The sequence below is a fragment of the Oryzias melastigma genome, linkage group LG3 (genome assembly GCF_002922805.2).
Source record: "Oryzias melastigma strain HK-1 linkage group LG3, ASM292280v2, whole genome shotgun sequence".
NCBI lineage: Eukaryota > Metazoa > Chordata > Actinopteri > Beloniformes > Adrianichthyidae > Oryzias > Oryzias melastigma.
In genome coordinates this window covers 24,918,967-24,941,505 of record NC_050514.1, presented here as the reverse complement: position 1 = coordinate 24,941,505, position 22,539 = coordinate 24,918,967, and the positions used below count along the sequence as shown (strand labels likewise).

The following is a 22,539-nucleotide window of genomic DNA, read 5'->3' as shown; positions in this document are numbered from 1 at the left end:
AAATTATAAGCATCTTACTAATGCTTATTAATATCTTATTAATACTTAACAAGCACACCTTAATATAAAGCGTTACCTTTTTTTTTTCTTAATCTGGGCCTCATTTCTTAGTTCCAATGAAAAAATTCTCAATTCTTGGCAGAGATCAGTCTGTGGGCAGTAAAATGAGCATTTTAAACCTTTTATGCGTCCTTAATGTACTGAGTTTAAACCTAGAAGCATCAGAAACCGAGCCAGATTACAAACAACAGATTAGTGATTTTGAGTCTTGGAAGCCCTTGTAGAAAAATAGAAAAGAAAAACATCGATTCAACATTTAGATGAGGCTAAAATCTCTGGCCTCAATGCTTTTCTCCAAACTGCACTGAAAGCACTCTTCTCCTTTTGGATCAATGTAAATTGAACAGCAATAAAGCCTTTTTATGATCTAACTTAGTATCCTACCATTCACAGCGTGTTCGATTGTTTTGAAAAGAAAAACAATGCATTAACTCAGGTAAAAGCAAGCACTTTTTAAGAAAATGGAGAAGTTTTGTTATCCCCACAGATATTTTTTAACAAACAATCAAGCAAAAAGATATTTTTGGATAAAACTCCCAGGTATAATGGAAAATTTCCAATCGTCTTTTCCCAACCACTGCTTAAATCTTAGGGAGAGCATTAAAGTTGTTATTAATTTGTGATTATTATTCTAGTTTCTTTGAAGCACCTTATTTAATGAGATCCCACTGATATTAATCTTTTGACATACCTCTGAGCTACTTTGTCAGCAAGCCACTGTGAGTGCGCAAACCGTTCCTGACACCAGACTAATTGCAGTCATTTGAGAACGAATCGCTTCTATAATGTATTGGAAAAGCGCAGCAGCACCCGGCTACACTGTACGCCTGGTGACCCACTTTAAAGCTGGAGTACAGAGGAGGCTGTAGACACACTAGAAAACTAATTGAAGCACGGAGAGAACAGCAAAAAATGTGTAATTAGAACCTTTCAGCTTTACAGAGTTCTGTTGGGTTATTGCCGGACTGAAAAACAATCTGATTGTCAGCTCTGCAGAAGAACTGGACTTTCAGCTCATGCTCTGCTGCTTTGCAGAAGTATGACTCTTACCTGTCCTTGCCACCTTCCAAATGGCTGCAGTTTTGATGAAGACCTCTGTCACAGCCTCCTGGGCATAGTAAGAGCGCTCATTACAGCCAGAGGAATGCAAGGGAAGGAGTGAATTGGGGGGAGCAGGAATATAGGGTACACACAGTTCAGAAAGTAGTAAATATGATTGATGGGGAAAGCCCTTTGTAAGGTGAAATAAGGGGCACTTGGGCACTTGTCGTGTACATTGCACCTGTCTCATCATCATTTAATTCTTATTTGTTGGCTTTTCTAAACTGTCAGCAACTCCCTGCCTCCTTGGCCTTTACCTGGAAAATGCCATGGAAATGCTGACAAGCTGCCAAACCAGAACAGCCAGGATATTCTAACATTCCTGATGCTTTTTCTTGATGTTTTTTGTTGTTAAAATTAGGCATACAAGCCAAGAGGTGCACTTAGCCTCATTTGTATTCCAGAGTCCACCTTTCAAATGCAAATACATTTAACAGTGGCTTTTGTAATTGATTTTTTCCCCTCTTCCACAACCTACTCGGCATGTTGTGATATCTATTTTCTGATGATTCCTCTCCTTAAAATGCATGTTTTTTTCTTTCATTCCTGCAGTCTGTTGCTGATGTTTCCTGTAAGTGTGTGCTTTTTTTTAAGCATTTCAATTGTCTTTTGGTGTTCTCCTCACTCAGCTGAGCGTGTCATCATACACACCAATCGTGCACAATTTAAAGTTGTATGCGACAACGCCACATTTCTACAGTGTAAGCTGTCAGGCGTCGTAGCATTGCAGCCACAATCACTTCTCTTTTTCTGCCTATCGTTTTTCTGAGTCGTCCTCAGAAATTGCTTTAGCGGTGATTCTTCATTGCTCGGTCATGGCACATTTAAACTTCACATCAGGTCCTGTTCCAATTACCACTCAGGTAATGTGATCAAAAAAACTTACTCTCTTCCCTTTGCTTGGCTAATCAATTTTTCTCAATAGCACAGCATCGTGAAATTGTTTCCATCTGTTCGTTCATGTCAGTAAAACCAATCCTAAACATTTAAGCTTTGATTGAAATCCAGTCGGTTACAGGTTAGCACTTCTGTCTTAGCTTTTCCATTAACTTCGATGATAGTTTATGTTTCTATGTCATATCAGGATTCTCTCACTTCTTTTAACCAATGTCCAATAGATGCCATTTCTTACATGTTTTTTTTTTATTTTTGACATTTTGTTGAGTATCAGCCCCCCAACAAGGTTATGGTTACTTTTAGTTAGTGTACCAATTCATGTGAAAGCATCATTCTGTCCCTGGAATGATCCAGCCCCCGCTTTAAGCCACTGGCCATGCCCTTCATCACCTGTGAAGGTTGGATCTTATCTGCAGTGGTTGCATAGCTCTTCATTAATCACTCCCCAAAACCAATCAAACGCTGACTGATAGTTGATCTGGCCTTGTCCAGCCATCCTTCTTGCAGGTTGAGCCCATTTGGTTGGCTAGAGTCATGTGTAGAAAAATAGATCTGGTTGCTGATTGTAAATGCTGCCAGTGTATATAAAAGCAGCAGTGTCCTCCACACTGGCTGATGTAACCCTGTACCAACTGTCCAGTGCACTTGAAGTTCAGCACTTTTTCCACAGCTGCTGACTCTGGTTTATTGTAGCATGACTTTGCCGGAGTCCAAGCTTTGATTTGGTTGCGTTTATGTCTAAAGACATTGTAAGTTTTACTGCTTTAAACAGAACAGAGACAGCCAGTGATCATTAATCTCGGAGTTGTGTAGTGAATGGAAGGAGTGAAGGGCGTGTGCAGCAAAAGGTGTGAGAGACATAGTTTGCTCCAGTATCCCATGGCTATAAATGGCACAGAGATGAAACAAATCAACCTCAGGTACACCAGCCCTCACCCAATCCATAGTAATCAGTGAGACTGCATTGAGCTCTCCCCTTGATGGACCCTCACCAGTCAGTTCGGTAAACAAAGATATGTCATCCTTGTTCCACTATTTACCCAAGGAGGCAAAGGCCAGACAGACTGAACAGTGGTAATTATATATGAAGGGTAGAAAAGGAAACTGCTGGAGTGCATGCTTCTATATTTTAGTGCCACCTCATTCAGTCTTTTTTTTTGAAATGCTGTTTGATAGTCACTCAATGCAGCGGTCCTCTGGCTGTGATTCAACCATTGATCAGGAGCGCGAACCAATACAAACCTGGGACTGATATCATAACACAAATGGCATGACTCACTTTGCAGCTCTCTGAAGGAGATTTTGTATTTGTAATCTTCTGTTATAAACCTGCACAGCCAAATGACTTCCAGGGGGATATGCTGGGTCTATTTGTATTGATCTCCATTAATTACCGTGACAATGAAATATGAAATTAAACATGAAGCAATATATGATTCCGAAAATATCCCTTGGCTCACACACTTTGTGCAGGCTCAATGTCAGTGAAGAAGCAGAGAGAAAACAGTCATATGCCCACATTCACAAACATCTGCTTTGTATGCAATAGTACCAAAAATAATAATAATAATAATAATAATTCTCTGGCTTCTCTGGCGCACGTTTCTGGCATCCACGTGCTCAGGTTTTCATAACCTTTGGATGCCTCCTACACTTGTCCTACAGAGAACTGAGGACAAAACTCGACTCTTACAGATGAATAATGAGCCTGTTGGCAAAAGAGATGTGGCTAATGTTTTGTCCAAATATCTCAAATCTGTCCTCAATGCTAATGTATTCTGTGGCACAGCCAAACAGCTTAATACTCAAAGAGGTGATTTCATTGTAGATATGATTTATACAATCTACTGAGAGGTGAAGGATGAAATAAATTCCTCTCACGTTTTTCATGTCTGGCGGGTGCCTAAGCATCACCACATGAGCTTAGTTTGTTTTCCTGTAATTGATGCTTTGCCTGTCTGGTGGCATAGCTTTGTTTGTTTATGCTAATGGCTGTGATGACCCATTGGTCCCCAATCTAGCAGGGAAATGGCAGCCAATGCTTCAGGGAGCCAGTCATTGATCTCTACTCAGCGCCTCTTTCTTCTCAGGTACTTGGGATTTACCAAGCCAGAACAACACAAAAGAAAGCTCCAGAAAAAGAAACAGAGAAAACTGCCTTCTGGTGTATGCTAATACACAACACCACCCTTTGGCTAATTAATGCTTGTGTGGCCTCCACCAAGCTGCCTGGTATGAAAGTGCACAGTCTGCTCTGCTTCTATTGGACTCTTGAGGTTTGATGCTGCCTAAACAGCATCGCTGAAATTCCTACAAGTTGTGCACTTTGCAATAACTGTTACACAGTAACACACAACAAAAGACAGACGTGGGCTGTTATGGATGTGCTTCTGTTCTATAGCTAATAATCTTCAGTGTTGCAGTAGTAATTTGTACCTTGGGTAGCAGTGCAAGTATGATAAGCCTGCTTCCTTAACAAAATCAACATGATAATGATATTTTAGCAACTTTTTTTTTTTTTTTTTTGAAGGGGTTATTGCTTTCGTCCATTGAGGAGAGTCAGCATGAGTAAATTAAAGGAGGAGACCCCATAACCGCTGCCTCTTGCACAAGGCTCGATCCCCAGTGAGCGATCAGTAGGAAAAAGGTCGACCTCGCCAGAGTCAGCAAGGATTTTCCACTTAGAGACTTTAACATTTTACTTTTTTCTTTTTAGACTTGAAAACACAAAGGTGAGGGGACCTGGCTCACAAAGCCGTTCCCTTGGGTAGATTATTGCTCTTTGAAAAAAAAAAAAAAAAGAAAGCAAACAATCGTTGAACAGGAGCACTCTCTCTTGTGCCCATCAGCTCTCACTCCTGGGCGCACATTTTTTGAAATGTCAGTTCTTTAGGGCAACAGTTTAATTTTTTGTTCTGTTCAGAGTAAGTGAATGGATCTGACTGTGAGTTTTTGTTCATGGGTCCCAGGGGAGGGGCATGCATGCTCAGCAAAGAAACCTCTCCCTGCAACCTCCCTCTAACATATCGATCGGGAATGACTATTGGCACTGGCCCTGTGAATAAAACGCTGCTCTACGGAGTACAATTCCCCACTGGGCAACTGAATGAAGAGACAAAACCTTGGGTACTTTTTTTTTTTTTTTTTTAAACCTCCCAGACTGCTATTTAGCTCCGCTGCTAAGTCTAATGACATCACTCGTGCGCATAAAGGAGGAGGAAAATTGGAAATGTCACTGTTGTGGAGCTCAACTTCTGAAATGGCTTTCCGCCTGTCACCATTGTGTTTCAGCCTCTCTAGCAGACCAAGAAGAGATAACAATGAGATGTTTTAGGGAAATAAAGGGCAAGTCTATGTTGACGTTTCTTTTTTTTTTTTTTTTGACTATGCTCAAAGTCATTTGTTGGCATCAAAGAAGAGGAAGAGTCCTGATACGCGCATCTAGAGACGTTTCTCTGCTGGAAGCAATAATCCCCTTGACATTTTAAATTACCGGAACATGAAAAAAAGACAATGTTCATACAGATTCAGAGTACAGAATGAGAAAATGTTTTGTATCCACATAATAGAAACAGGCATTTTCTTTTCTTACTGTTATTGTGACAAGGGGGCGAAAAAAAAAGTCTCATTTTATATTTCATACTTGTAACTTTGAGCATTTAAAATGTTCTGGTAAAAATGATTGCTTTTTATAATCTCTGTCACCAATGCCATTAATCACATCTAGAAAAGTCCATTTACTGTATCTCTAAGTATTAGGCACTAACCTTTTGGTCCAGCGTCAACTTTCATCTCACTGATCTACTCTGCTTCAGTTTTCCCTGAGCCTCAGAAGGACTTTATGTAGTCAAGTGGTTTCCCATATATCATTTATTTATTTAGTAATTAATTTGTTGATAATCTATGAGCTATGTATTTAATATTAAATAATGCACAGTTCCTTTTCATGAGAGTTATGACAAACTTCAGACTCTCTCAGTGGTCCTTTGTTTTCTGTTTGGTTGGAATATAGGGCAGTACAGTTTGGGTGCTCTTGTCCGAGACAGTTTGTGTGCTGCTGTTTCGTAACAGTTTTTTACGGCAGCCGGGGTTTAGGAGACCTTTCCTGGGTAGTGTGTGAGCTCCTGACATCCCTTTCACCGGCGAGGATACATAGGAAGGATCCAGACAGTTATGGAGGAGTGAGTGCTCAGAGGAAGAACGTTTCGGTGCAACCGAGCTTGCTAAGAGGCTGGGCTCGGTATCACTGTCTGGTGTAGTGCAGCCACTTTTGTCCTCTTGTAGCTCCTCTTGCTCTTCCTCCTCGTCGTCATCACAGCACAATGCATGGTACAGGATTTTGTCACTGAATCGGACTCTTTCTCTTGTGCCAGAGGTACGGGAAGTCTTTTGGCTGTACGAGGAGCTGCTGGCCTCCTCACTGGATGAATCCGGAGTTATGATCCGCGGTCCGTTCGGAATGGGCAAACCACCGTTCATCTGGGAGTACACGGAGGCAGTGGTGGGAGGTGGGCTGGGGGTCTGCGTCTGAGTGGGGATGGTCCCCCGGCCCAGCTCTTGTCGCAGGTCCCCTGGTTGCTCACTGGCCCTGTGTGAAGTTGCACCAGCAGCCTCCAGGTAGCTGCAGAAGTCCCAGCTGTCGGAGAGCACATCCGTGTTGAGGAAATCCAGTCGAAAAGCCTCCCCCAAACCCCGCTCACTGCTGGACGTGCTGCTGGCCGTGGCCACCGTCCAGTCATCTGGCTCCAGGTCGAAGTCAAAGTCAGACGTGAGTTTATCAATTTGACCCACCACCTGAAACACACAGAAGAACGGCAATGAGACCAAGCAGAGAAACAACATAAAGAAAACAAGTCATTTTAATGCATTATATTTTAATATAAGTTTTAAGTGTAGCTGCATGGGTCTGTTTTTAGACAGTATGACCAGTCACTGGAAGATTTATATCTTGCATTTTCACATCAAACAGTAAAACCTATGGTGACATTTCTTTAAATTAAACTTTTAATTTAATCTTTTTTAATCAAATGTAGCCCAGTATGGATGACATTTTAGTTTCCCCAACGAAATGTAGCTACATATGGGATTAGTCTGAGCCTACATATCTTGAAATACCATTTATTAAAGAGATTTTATGAGATTTTATGATTTAAAAAAAATAAGATTAATTTGTGCTTCATAGCTTTTGAAAATTGGAATTCAACTTTTTTATTGGTTTATTTTTAAAAATGTATATTTTGACTCTGGTCAAGTGACTGCAAAAAGTATAAAGAAATTGCAAAAAAAAGTAATATTTGTTATTTCCTTCTGTTTGAAACACTCATGATTTGCCAACAACAGTCATATAAAGTCACTTATCTGCTTTATTTCACACTGTTTAAGTGTACTTAATTTTAACTTTATCAAAGCTAAGGAAAAACATGTTTAAAATACATCTCTGGTAAATACTATTCAGAGGAGTTGCACACGTAACTTTTATTTTTTGATGTTCAGCGCCAAAATGTAAAGGTTGCTTGAAAAAAAAATGTTTCAGCTTGATGTTGTTGTAAAACTTAAGTAATCTTTATCCAATAGCCTAAATCTTTTCAAAAAGAGAAGCAAATTGACCAAAACCACATCAAGACTGAAAGTGGGACAAAAAACAAAGCAAAGACTTATCATGTAGAACTTTATACAGTAGATTCATCAGGATTGCTGAGGTCCCAGCTGATTTACATTTTGAGATTACCTCAACTGCATACAAGTACCAGCATAGACTAAACAGCAGAGAAGGACTGAGAATAAAAGTTTAGCCAAATATATGAACATTAAATAAAGAACATTTCCCAATGATTTGTCACCAAAGAAATGTACGTGTAAAAAAAAAATAGCTTTTTAAAATTGTTTTTAGAATACTATTTTTTTAATTTAATATTTACATCTACTACATTATGATAGTAGGATTTTTTTAAGCTAGTTCCAATCCAATATTTCAAACCAAAGCTGTACTACCATAAGTATTTTTCTTTCTTTTTCTCAGCAAGATTTCTCAATAAATGCTATATTTCTGAGTGTATAAAAAAAGAGAGTTGTAGAGCTGCTATGTTGCTTTTTATTTTTTCGTTCTGTGCACATTGGAATCTGATGGTGAAGTAACCTTGTTATAACAACCCCAGCTGGAAATACTGGACTCTGCCTGTCATCTGGAAACTGTTTTCTGTTCTTAGTGCACAATATTGTGTTTCTCTATAAAGATGCTGAAGACTTTTTAAGCTTTTCACACAGATTCCACATTTAAAACACATATGGTATCTAAATAAAAATACATTTGTTAGTTTTGTTATTTTTATGATTAAATATTTAAGAAAATTGGTAACAATCAAATCAGCTTTTTAGATACATTTCTTATAATCTTACATCAACCCTACAGAACAAATCGACTCGATGACCTTGAAATTTTGAAGAATCAAAATTTTCATAGTCATACAAGGTATACAGTAGAATTCAGTGATTTTTGTGTGTTCCAAAATTCTGGTTAAATGACCAAAGGACTGATGGATGAGAGGAAAGAGCAGCATTTTATCTGACTTGACATTCACTGTTTTTTGGCAAGACATCCAACCCCCTGTTGTCCTTAATTGCAAATTTTGTGTCACTTTGGATGCTTTTACTTTAGTGTTCACGCAGGCTTTTTGAGGAATGTCTGTGTAAATCTTAGAAAAGCTACATCAACCCCATTTAAAAAAAATAAAAAATAAAAAAAAACATCACTAAGAACCTGTGACCCAACAAAATGTACCATGACTCATCAAAAAGTTTCTGAGTCACAGCAAGGTAATGGCAGAAAAGCCCTCTAACTACACGATCAAAGTGTCACAGCGAATCCACTTTGGGCTCACTTGGATCTTGATCTCTAATTGTAGCAGGAAAACTGACACAAACCCTGTTCAGTTCAGAGCCTTTCAGTATAAAAGATTAACTCTGATTTTGGAGAGTGTACTGTTAATAATGTTAATTTCAGTTGCTTTTGTGCTGCCAAATGCTGAAAATTGATGTGTTCAGCTGCTGCGTGGAGACGTATCACTTAAAACCATTTCATTTACTGTAACCTGAAAATTGACCTCAGTGCTTTTGTCATCAGCAGCCACAGTGTTGAGAGTGATGAATAGAACGCACTTCAGTTGAAATTGGCCGGGCTGGCTGGCAACACCTAAAATCCAAACCCTGTTCACTTGACATTTCAGCACCTTCAATCAGTATGTCCTGCTCAGAGCAACTGCTCATTGTGGATGGCAAACACTCGGCACTCATGCAGTTTGTGATGAAATTATGCTATTCCCCCAAGCATACTCAAAAAAGCCGATTTCGTTTTCTTTTTTTTTCTCAACAATGTGCACACATGAGTTTGCAGCATAATTGTAGATGAGAGAAAGTGTGGTTTGACAGTTTCACTGTGATTATTCAGCTGTGGTAATGTAAAATAGTCTTGGTCAGCAGCTGCATTCAACACTTGTTCAGCTTTTTCAGCTGCATGCTGTGCTGCATTTTAAATGATTCATGTACTGCTCCATCTTCCTGAGAATATTGTTAAGCATCAAACTTCACCCCGAGTGCTTAAATGACTAATAAATTGGACTATACTACATCTGAACTTATGGCCACTCTATATAAATAATTTTAGGAGCACATTGTTCTTCTGCTGCCAAAAGTTTTCAGTAAACCTTGAGAAACAACGTTATGCCAAGAATTTTGTTTTTTATAGTTTCAATATTAGATAAGAACTTAAAACTCTTACCATTTATATTTGGCCAACATTTTTTTTCCTTTTTTTAAGATTCTCTGTGTTGACTTTCCTGAAACAGTTTTTCAATCTCTGGTTTTCAAAGAGATTTTAGAGTTCCGTATTAGGGCTGATTCAGAACTAGATGATTTAAAGGTACAATGAAACTCCAGGACAACAAGGTAGGAGACGTGTAGAATTAAATGTCAAGCAATACATGAAGTGAAAAGTGATGTAATACAAATGCAAAGAACAGAGCGCTCTAAGAATCTCAAGGTCAAGGCAAAGAAGCTCAAAGCCACAAGCCTGCTGCTAGTTGGTTGTGTTAGCAGCATTTTGCAGTGAGGTGAAGTTGGAAAAAGGTGTGCTTTCAAGCAGCTTTTTCAGAACAGAGAAGGGCGCTCCTGCTGTGAATCCTTTTGGCAGATCATTCCAGTTTGGAAGAAAGCGTGAGTAAAGTCTGGACGGAGGACGCCGTGTGTGAATGGATGGCACTGCCAGACAATGTTCCCATAAGGAGAATTATCCGGATGTTACCGTTTCTCTGCAGGAGATTATTAACCAGCTCACTATCTTTTTAAAATAGATGTTTTATGTAGGTTGCACAGTGGTGTTCTGATTTTCCCTGACACATCACTGCTAGAAGATTCCTGTTTTGAATTTGAGCTCTGGCCTTTCTTTTGTGGGGATTTTTCTTTTAGGTTTTTTTCGCTTTAAAAAGAATCTTGACAAAGTAAAATGATCCTCACCGTTCAAATAAATGCAGCACAAAGACTCAAGCCACTACAACGGATAGTTTTTGACCGGGGTAATAAAACATAAATGAAGCACAGAAGGACATTTTTGTTAAATTTCTCTTTTGATTTCGCAAAAATACTAAACTGTTTAAAATCCTTATCTTCCGTAAAAATGCTGTTATCTTAAAAGTTACATTTGTAAATGGCTTTACATTTATAAATTATACTTGTAAATGGTTTTACATTTATGAGTTATATTTTTAGACCGGTGTCACATTTATAAAGTAAATGGCATACTGTATATCAACCAACAGTGGTTGGTTTCTAATGGACGCCGGCCTCCAATAAACATGGGGGTTAACTGGTGTTTGTTACTTTAGACACCGTTCTCTAATAGTAACCGGGCTCCTTTAAGACACGGACACACCCCATCCCCATGCACAGATGGCAGTGTTTCCAGATTGGGTGAAAAAACATTTAATTTTAGCAAAAACCTGCCCAATTTGGGCAGAAAACTACCCAATCTGGCAACGCTGGACGCTGGGTGTTTGTGGTGTTTGTGTCGTGTAACGATAGCCAAGAAATGCTCTTCCAATTTAGCATTTAAACTTTGTGCGGTGGCATACGTCAAAGAAGATTCTGGTGAGGAACCTGCACGGCATTTTTGGGATGGATCCTAAACATATCCGAGAATGGCACAAGCAGATGGATGGTATAAAGAGGACAGATGCAGAAACAAGCATACAATTTCCTGGTGGTAGTGCAAAGAAAGCGAGCAATGAATTAGAAGAACTAGTTTGAACATGGATTATTGAAAGATGGAAAGGTGCGCGAAATGATCCACATATACTTAGCGCTTTACTACCTTCTTAGAAGGCCAACGGGCTTTACAGTCCCATTCACACTCACTGATGGCGGCTCTGCTGCTGAACACTGGCGCCAACCTATAACCATCAGGAGCAATGCTGGGTTCTGTGTCTTACTTATGGACACTTAGACACATGGGCAAACAACTGAACGTAAGATCATCCAATCAGAAGTCGACTGCTCTACTTCTGCACCTCTAAAAGACATGTATTTATAGGATGAACAAAAAAGTTGAGCATCCTTCAGAGTTCGGCAAATCCTCTCTAAATGTTTAGCAACACACTCCTTTCAAGATTGTAATGTTCACATGCAACAGCGCAGAATTTTTCAGAGACTCCTTGGTAGAATATCCAGACAGAAGTCCTATCTTAAATCTTAAACCATGAAGACTTGTGGGAACAGCTTGAGTTGCTACAGTGACCAAAACAACCATGTTGGTTGTTTGGTTTCTCACATGCTACTCAGGTTTCTACTTGTTCCAATTATCCAATCTACCAAACAAGAGTCAATATCAAAACAAGCTGTTTTGTAGTAGCATAGAAAGTTTTTATGAGTGCAATCAATTTACTCACCACAGGTGTTTCATTCAAAGGCAAAATAGATTCTTTTAAACAATATATTACCAGTATATATTTTTAAAAATGAAGATGGAACCCACTGAATCTTTTTAAGAATCAGAACGCACTAAAACCAACCCAGCCACTGTTGATCGAATACGGGGTACACCCTGAACAGATCACCAGTCTAATGCAGGGCCACACACACCTATAAACACCAGTTAACCCTTTGAACTGTGTTTTTGAACGATGGGAGGAAGCCCATAGTGAGAAAACCCACAAATGCACATTGAGAACATGCAAACTCCAACACACAGTGCAGCTGTAGTATGGAAATGATCAACCAAAAACACATTTATTCAGTTGCTTTGTCAAAACTTGTTCAATTTCTCCTACATTTCCTTTGGTTTGCTTTGTTGCAGTTTCTTATCTTATCTTCAAGTTATACATCCCTATTTTCAAAGTTTAATCCTCTCTTTTCATTGGCTGCGAGCCACATGTGTTTAGAGTTATGATAGAAGCTTGTTCACAGTCCATAATTGGGTCCAGATTCAGCTAAAAATGAATCTAAACATGTTTTATTGACCTGGATTAAGGTTAATTCAGCTCTGATTCTTCCACATAAAAACGAAAATTGAGCCAACTGGTCATGCTGACTTCCTCCAATTAGCACAGGCTGGTGCAAACTTTGCCTAACTGGGAGTTGTAAATAAAATCTGTCAAATAAATCTTGCAGTAATTTCTAGAATAAGTTGCCAGCATCGGTAGTTCAGTTTTCAAACCCTGATGTGACTTCTCAATTCGTGCAGGAGATGCTCCCCTCCAGTGAAACGGCATGAGGCAAAGAAAAGGGATAAAGAAATTCATTTCCACTTGTTTGCCTGATCCCTTTCTGCAGTGTGATTTAGGCTAATTTAACCTCATAACTGTCTTTATTCATAGGGTGTGCGGAATATTTTAGGTCACAATACATCCTTCATGAAGCAATAATGAGCTGTGCTCTTTTCTTCTAAAGAGAAAATGCCAGATGACAGTGCAGTTAAAGTGAAATGGAGCAGATTGCTTTTGCTGAAAGGCAATCCACAACATTTTTTAAACTGAAAGATTCTGAAAATCAAAAGGGTCACAAAAAGAAAGAAGTTGTCATTCTATTGTTGAAGACCCACTCCAATAAAATCCTGTGTTTAGTGTTTTTGACATGTTCTTGTGGCATTTTACTCCTGATGGAGGAAGAAACTTAAGCTTAACTCAAGAAGACCCATATGCATTTTTCCTTAAAAATAAAATTATGTCGAACGCACCACAAGGCAAATGGATCACAGAAGCCACTTCTGATTTTTTTTCTGTTACATTGATCTCACCATGGGATCTCATGGGTTAAAATTGCATCTTGTGAATCAGGCACTGACAAAAAAATACAGTTGGAAAAAGTCTGTAGCATTGACATAGATGTTCAATTTGGCAGGTCATAAGCTCCCTGTTCCGCTCTATTCCGATGCATCCACTTGCAGACAAACAGATCCATGTTTGTCTTTGTTTTCCTCGTCTGAGCTGGAGTCCGGCTCAAAACTGTACCGCTGGATAACTCCAATGTTGCACCAGTAATATCAGGCTGGAGTTGTAAGATAGCAGGAGACGCGCCATGTCAGAATGCCCACCCTAACCCCTAACTTCTAAAAAAACTATATAGTGCAGGACTCTCCTGGAGTGCCCCGGGTTTGAAAAGCAATTTGAACACCATGCTCACTACTTTTTTTTGGAAACACCATATATGACAAAATCGATTTCCCACATACAAACATTTCACGTCTTTTTGTGACTCCACTGTGTTCTGATGATGAAAATGTGGATGGTTTATCCAAAAACTACTTTTAAAGATGTTTTTTTTTTTTATTGTTCAATGCATTGTGGTCTATATTTGCTAATGTAGTGAATATCGATGCATACTAGTTTTTTTTTTTTTTAACTTCTGGGAAGTTTCTAGGGCACTCGATTTTGGAATTGTAGATTCGGATAGCCCTTCAAAATGGTGAGTGTACTATATAGTGAGCATTGACGGAATTCAGACAAAACCACAGTGTAAACAAAGAGATGATGGGAAATGGGGGCGGGGTAGTTCTGCGCCAACACTCCTGCCCACTCTGCAGAAACTATCCCCTAAAACTGCATAATCATAGAGACCTCTATCAACACTTTTACGATAGATCAAAAGATGATCAGAGTGGGTCTTTTTTCTCTGTCAATTGGCTCATGAAAAAAAAAAAAAGTATTTTAAAATGGGTACATCCCCAAAATTAAATATTCCTAAACTTTTATGAACAAAACTGAGTAAATTCAAAAACATGAATCCTTAGACATCGAGAACAACTTGTTCTCAACAATCATTTCATGAGTATGATGTATGAAGTATATACTGTTTGTATTTGTTCCTCTCAATTGTCCTTCTCTCCAAAAATGTGAACTTCTGCATGTCTGTTTAGTTGGGCTGAGCATCCCCGTTTGGTTTTATGGCACCATCACTCTGTGCAGTTTATGATCCAGTGGATGGCCCATCCTTGTGACTGAGAAGACTCCATTTGCGACACATTTAAGCAGTAACGTATAGTTTAAGAGTTGAAATAAGTGCACGAAATCCGACTGTAACTTCAGTCTTCAATTCCCTCTAACTGCTTTACGTGACAACTTCACTTCCTTTCTTTGCTGTAAATGTTGTCTAGTGGTACATTAAAGCAGTGATTATGGCAATATCTATAATTTTCTGTGAGAATGAAGACCATATAAATTAGGTTGAATCCCATATATGGGCTTTTTTTTCTTGGGATTTTTATAGCGCCACCTGCAAAAAGGAAGATCCCAGCAATGAGGAGCCACATAATATCTTTTTTATATAGTCAATACAGGCCAACAATTGCTATTGTATTCTTTTATTTTTCTTTTTCACTGCACACTATCAGCCAGCAGCCATGAGTCAACTATGGTCACAGCACCTGATCAACTGCGAGCTCAGTCATTTTAGAGGTCTCCGAGGTGCTTTAAAAGAGAGGCTGCCTCGGCAGCATGAGGCGAGGGTTTATTACTGTACCTCAGCACCTGTCTAAGATGATTGGGCTGGGTAATTGAGGGTCAGAGTGAAAGAAAGCTCTTTGAGCCTTGTCTGTGACAGAAAGTTAGAGTGATGGGAATGACAGACCATGATAATCTAACACAGGGCCAGGGTCAGGATGTAAAAACTTCTGCCCGCTCTCTGGCAAAGAGGTGATTTGGGAAATAGAATCTGAATCATCCACTATCATTTAGAGTCTGAGTAGAATGCAGACTGTTCAATATATATCCAGAGATTAACTGAGACATTGCTATTTATATTGATAGAGTCTGATACTCTTTTTAAATCACATGTTTAAAGTTGTAATTACAGCCCTGTCAGCCCTTTTCGATTTGAAGAAATTGTGTGAGTGGCAGTATCCACACCTTATAGCTCCGTGTTTTTTTCCCCCTCCTCTTTCTTTTTGTCCTAAAAGGTTTCAAATGACCAAGGAAGTCAAAAAAGCAATCCTCCAGATACCACTCCCTTCCTGAAACACCTTTCTGTCTTTGTCACACGGACTGGGAGTGTTTGTTTGCGTTTTAGAGTAATCAACTTTTCTTGGGAAAACACCAAAGCTCTAACACATTAACTGATTGTACAAAGTTTAAGATCTAATAAATGGAGCAAATTGTTTAATTTAACATGGTCTAATGTCCAAATCAGTTTAAGTTACATTACGTGAAACTTAGAAGTTAATTTGTATTGAACGTGTTGGAATCTTGCTTTATTTAAAAAGGTTCAGTTTATTCACAACTTTTGAATGCTTTAGAAATGTGCAAACTCTGCTTTTTTGGGGGTAAAATAAATACCTTTCTACAAACAAAACTGAATTATTAAGAAACAGTTATGAGTTTAACTACAACAAGAGATAAACAATTTACATTATGTATTAGGGCTGCACGATACTGAACATTTGAGTATCAATCCAATACTGATCTGTTACCAGTTAATATCACCAATATTGATATCAATAATTTTCATAAATACAGTGGATGTGCCGTTATCTTAATTGTTTGTAATTTCTGTTAATGTTTTTTGTAAGCTTCCCTTTTTTTAATTACTTGATAAACATAAAAACATAATTAGGAAAATATTACCAATAAATGGAAAATAATTTATTGAAATGAAACTTCTTGAAGTTAAATAAAAAGTGAAGAAGTGAATGCAAAACAGTCAACAAACCAAAAGAAACAAACTATGATACAAATATATATTAGAATGTTTAAAAAAACGATACAAAAAAAACTGGTAGAAATATAAATACTTTGTAACTTCTTAGCTTTTGAATAGAACAATAAAAAACAAGTGAAAAGTAACTTGTCAAAAACAACTCAGCATTTAAATAAGTGGAAATAAGAGTGGACAATGCATGCTGCCTGTATTCAAGCTCTGTGAGATCTGCTGCTGAAACCTCACCGGACTGGTAAAAGTGGTGAGGCAGTGACTCAGCTGCATCCTTTTTGCTGATACAGAAAACATTCAAACAAGAGCGGAAATATTGATAACTGTGGCTCAGTATTGATCCAATACCGATACCAACTTGAGATCGATACTATTGATATTTTGGATTGTTACACCCAGCACAATTATGTATATAAGGAAAAAAGCAGAAAAAAAAAAAAATAATGTCTATACTAAACCTACATAATATTTACTACACACTGCTACATTATCACTATATTTATTAAATCAAATGTTACTTAAGTGTGTTTTTGTTTTGTTTTTTAATCAATACATTTAATTTTTTCTGTAATTTGTTTGCTATTTCTTGGTTATTCATTTTTCTTGTATTGTCTACAATTAATGCTTGAAATAAATCATGTCAATCACTCAAAGATCCAATCAAACAGTCAATGTTCCAACAAGTCTGTCATTTTTGGGGAGTGGGAAGCATTAACACAGATAAGAGATATTTCCTTACACAGTATATGTTTAGAAGAAAAAAAAAATAAGGCATTATGATATTTTAAAAATCATTAATTGGATTACAAAATCAATATTGTTGATCAAGATACAAAACCAAACACATTGGTTACCACTGTACTACAAATCCATCAATAACCAGTGTCATTCCTACATGTGTCCACAGAAGCCTGGGATATTGTTTAAAAACTTTGAGGTTTCATCCCGTACATCATTAGCCACCAACAAAACCCCCCGAAAAGAAAACCAATAGATATATTGTAGGATATTACATTGTCAATGTAAAACTGAGGTTTGTGTAAAAAAAAAAAAAAAAAAAAAAACATGAAATAAAATGTTTTTTGAAAATATTATTACAAACCCAGAAGGCTTGTTAAAATTAGGACCATAAAACAAACCGTGTGGACTGGACAGAGACAAACCTTATAACCACCAAACTAAAACCACACTGTTATACTGAGCAGGTAATTAACTGACTAGAAACAGCTGATGAACGGAAATAGAGTGTGAACGATTTACAGGCTGTAAATACTAAGTACTGGAGGCAGAGGAAAGCAGGTCAAGGAATAACAAATTCAACTTGGAAATTGAATGGAGACGACACAGAAAGCTAAAATGAAAATGATAAAATGACAAAAAGAAGCAACATTTTATGCTGCAAAACTAACCAAAATCTTGTGAAATCTTTTCGAGACTCACACAGTAACGGAAAAAGTTAGATTGTCCATTTCTGCTCACTTCTATTACTACTCGTGTAATTTTCAGGAATAATTGAGTGAATGTGTTTAAAAATGATGGATTTTTCTGATTTGTCACTTGTTATATTTTGACTATGAGCACCTCAGAATAACAGGGCGGGAAACAATTACTTGTGATTATACAACACGTTTAGAAAAACACGTTTTTTAAAATGAACTGCCTCCATCCTGATAGAAATTTGCTTTTTTTTCTTTTTTCCCTGGGTAAACAGATGGAAGATGACAGTGCGAGTCTAAAATAAAAGTGTAATTCTCATGAATCTAGCAAAAGCTGCATTCAGCCTCCACATTTATATTCTAACATTTACCAGCAAATAAAAAAAACAGCCTGGAAGTGCAGCATCTACAGAAATGCAGTTTGTACATATGTAAAAAAATAAATCAGGTGTGATTTACCAGCACAACTGAGAAATAACGCTCTCAGTGGACTCATTTGAAATGCACGCTGTGCGACTGAATTTTCTGTGGATGTGTTTAGTGATTTCTCCCCATCTGTTTCAGTGCCACCACATTCTTCCAGGAGTCATTTTCAGAGCAGACTGAGAGTAATTTGCAATGTCTGTTTGTTAATTATGCACCATCCAGCACTTAGTATAGCTTTGCTTTTTTCCCCTTTTTAAAGAAATCTGTAAAGGCCTTCAAACAAGTTCAGCAAATAGTATTTTTTTTATTTTTATTTATTTGTGCAGCTGTTCTTGAATATGATTAATCCCAGGTAGAATTTCCAATTTATTATTTTAACAGCTGTGCAGGCTATTTCATGATTAAAGCAGATACAAATATTGTTAGTTAGAGCTCTGACTATTTTTTTAAACTTCTGGTTCCCCTTCATTGTGGCCTGCTCAAGCTGAGAGGAAAGGAAGAGTATTCAAGCTACTTTTAGCGATATGGTTTATCTTATCCCACAGAAGCTAATTCATCATCCTGAATTCACTGGGAAACGACATGTTTACTCGATTCAAAAGAAAAATTGCTCTGTGATGCGTCAGAATATGTAATCTTTTCCAAATATTTTATTTGCAACCAGGTGGAACAGCATTTTTTTTTTAACATTTCAGAACACACTTGAAGTTTTTTGACCTCGCCATCATAAAAGGTCAGTGCAGATTTGTGAAGCGAAACCGAGTGGCACAGACTAGTAGGAGCTGAAAGAAGACGAGGTGTGTCTCAGATTATTCCTTAGCAAAATGCACATCTGTGCAGCCGGCAGCTTGTAGGGAATGATTTAGGGAAAAGCGTTCACGAGACATTTCTTCATAGGGTAGTGAATGCAGCCCTTTTTTGCATTTTTTCATCTCCTCTGCAGCTGATCATTGATGCTTTTCTGCACAATCCTGAACAAATGAAACAATTTAAAAGTGTTTGTATGCCACTGTAGCTGCAGAGCACATCCAGCTGCAAAATCCGCTCTCTCCATTTGCATGTGTCATTCTGCTCCACTTTATGAGACCAATTTCACTGTGTGCATCCACAGAGATGTCAGCAAGGCTTATTCTTGTATGCTTACTATTCAAGTTAAGTACGTTTAGTGTGGCTGGGATTTCAATGCATTTGACTCGGCGGAGATGCAGTGAGTAAAGTATCTGGACGACGTCACAGAGAAGCCGGGAGGGACTTGATTTAGGTCAGGCCATCTTGATTGGTGAGATGCGTTGCGTGGTGTTGGCACGGGGATGAAGTGTCCTTTGAAGTGCTCGCTTCAAGCATTTGGTGTAATTATCCTGTCATGAGAGCTGCTAAGCCTGAGACTTCATTAGGCACATAGCTCCTGCTTTTTGATCTTTTTCTCCAAAAAAAATGAAGAAAAAAAACACTCATCTTTATGAAGGTCTTAAAGTGCTAAACAACACCGTGATGAGCATTGGGCCAATACCTCCTGACAACTCACTAATCAAAAGCATCATTACAAACTTCACCTTGTAATGGGCCTCGTTTATCCCTCAGGGCCTTTACGAGAGGTGGGCTTCTCCAGTCCTTGAGGCCTGGGAAATCAAGCACTTCCTTTTCAAATTTAGGTCATTAGTTTGGACAGACTAATTTAACAGCTGTAGGGCAAATTTAGGAGGTTTATACCATCAGCCTGGAAAGGTTATGGGTTGTACAATCAATGATGGGAACAGCTACAGGGAGGCAGCAAATGCAGCATGTGTTGTTGCTGGCAGAGCACACTGATCATTTATTGAGGTTCTCCTTCATTGCTTCTATCCGTGCTGAGAGGCGTACTGCCGGTAATGACCAGAAAAAAGATGCTAGGGCCACGCTACGGGGCTCCTCAGTCTGTCTGCTTTCCTGAGATAGCAGGGGGATTAGGCCTGTTTACTGTTAGGTTGCTCTGCTTACATTCGGGGAAAAGGTGCACGCCAAGCAGCCGGGCCACTCTGACCCTTTTTAATGACTCAGTCATTTTCATTAAAAATGCAGAGTTTTCCTGATTGAAGCCGGCGATGGTTTAATCTGATTTTTACCCCAAGAAAAGAGCTAAAAAGCTGCAGAGGTGATTGTGTGGGGGAATTAAGGGTATATGCACTTGACTTGTACTGGCAAAAAGGAAGACAGAGGGAAGAAAGAAACACTGTGGGAGCTGGCTTAGTTCAGCCTGGCAGCAAATCTCTCACCCTGATACCTCAAACTGCCAGTTTGTCTAAAGGCCAAACCAGTAAGCAGACAAAGCAGCAACTATATGCTCCAGAGAAGCATTTTTTAAATGTCAATTTTTATACTGGAATAATTAAAAAAAAAAAAAGTTTGGATTTTGGCAATTTTACTCATAAACCAACAAAATCTGACATAAATCGTAACAGAGAAACGTTCCCTGTTACTGTTGAGGAAAAAAATCTGAATATAGGCTCTTTTTTTTTCCTTTTTCTAGCCTGTTTGCATCACATGCTGTGCATAGTCAAGCAAACAATTAATGCTGACTGAGAAGTAATTAAATACACTTGTCATTACAGGCAGAATCATTATGTTGGAATGATTTATTTAGGTGATTCCTGGGGTTTGATCTTTTCTTTTTTCAATCTTAAACAGACAGCAGCAACATTTCATGCATTTTATTTATAGACATATTTTGTATTCAGATTAAACCTCTTTTTCAGCTGTTACAAATGCACAAAAAACATTAAAATCCAGAAAATGTTTTGACACCATGCTATATTTTAGCCTTCTATGAATGTAAGTTTGACACAGCAATTGCAAGTTAAAGTTATTTTCCAACACTGGTTTGTTTCTTTTAAAGAACTGCTTTGGTTGGCTGGTGGTTTTTGAAAATAATGTGAAGTTTGATTTTTTTTGTAGGAAATCTTTTCTTTATCATTAACTGTTTCTTATTTTTCTTTAAACAATTGTCAAAAACGCATTCCATTGTCGCCCAACATGAGTAGTTACCCTGTTTCTCATGAATTAAATGTCTGGTTTGGAACAGTTTGGGTTTGGAGCTCCCTGCTGGAATATCTTTTCATTTTATTTATTTATTTTGGAAATTTGTTAAGCTTTCACAACAAAATCAACAAAAACCACAAGTACTTTCTGATTCAAACAATGCATTGAACTTAAAGAAAGTATTTCAATAAATCAGCTTTGAATGGCGAGAGATCCTTGAGGCATTATGGGAAAAAAATGGACAATGGAAGAACAGAAAAAGTCATGTTGTACATTAAGTTAACATGCTATAAAAGTGAAACATTGGATGAATTAACAAAAGCTCTGTAATTTGTTACATTTAAAAATATTTCTTATCAAATTAAAATTTTGAGTTGAGTAAACCATCAATATTTAAACTAGAAATTTTGCATTACCTGCGATTATGCTAGTGTGAATGCTGTAAGCTGAACGTGGACGCTGAGGACGCTTGTTCAAATAGCTGAAGATGCTGATATTGATTGCTGAAAATGCTAAAGTAGATTGCTTAAATCGCTGAAGCTAATTAGTTGGAAAATCTGAAGCTGACAGCAAGCTAAATATTTTACCTAATTGCCAAATTAGCTTAAAAAGCTGGTAAAATGTCTAATTTAGCCAAAACAGCTAGCATAAAGCTAAATATTAGCAAAACTCCAAAATAGCCTGAAAAACTGAAATGGAGGCCAAATTACCTTAAACTGAAACGACTTTATTTAGCCAATCTATCAAAAAAAACGGAGATCCAATGATTACACCAGACGTCTGCAACCATCAAGACCAAAATAACCATTTGGGTTGATTTACTGACAACAACCTAGTGGGAGCCATAAAGTCTCATTTAACCCTGTAAAAAACAAATAAATAAAAAAGAAAAATAAGACACTGATTTGTATTTGTTATTGCTACTGTTATGATAACTATAAATGAATTGTTTTTAAGGATAAGTAAAAAACAGACATTATGAGAAAATAGCCTTTTTTAAAATGAAATAGCTGCATATATTTATATAACAAATAAAAGATATTCTGTCACATAGGATCAACTCAATACACTAAATATAGTTTTTTAATGTAATGTCAGCTGTAATTGAAATATATATATATATATATATATATATATATATATATATATATATATATATATATAGTGGTGCATTTCTGCCAAATATTCATAAATCTAACTGACCAAAATTAAATCGGAGCTAATTTAGTGACCTTTACTTTATTTTTTAACCATAAGGCAAATTTAAAATCCTTGAATTTTTTTAACAATATAAAGTGTGCCCACAAAGCTGTCAAAAATGTTTCTAGTTCAACTTTGGCATACTACAAAGGTGAACTGTTTGATTGTTGTAGCATTATGGGAACTATTGTCAGGAAGCTCATGGAGTTAAATGTAC

The 22,539-nt window shown here is 37.7% G+C and overlaps 1 protein-coding gene across 2 annotated transcripts in view; it reads right to left on the bottom strand.

Annotated features, from left to right (window-relative positions):
- Positions 1–1,744: 1,744 nt before the first annotated feature.
- Positions 1,745–22,539, bottom strand: part of insyn1 (inhibitory synaptic factor 1) — a 66,826-nt gene continuing 46,031 nt past the window's right edge. For both annotated transcript variants that reach the window (XM_024295142.2, XM_024295141.2), the window contains exon 3: positions 1,745–6,852. In XM_024295142.2, the coding sequence (XP_024150910.1) occupies positions 6,034–6,852 (819 nt within the window). In that variant the 3' untranslated portion in view covers positions 1,745–6,033. The remainder of the gene's footprint in view (positions 6,853–22,539) is intronic.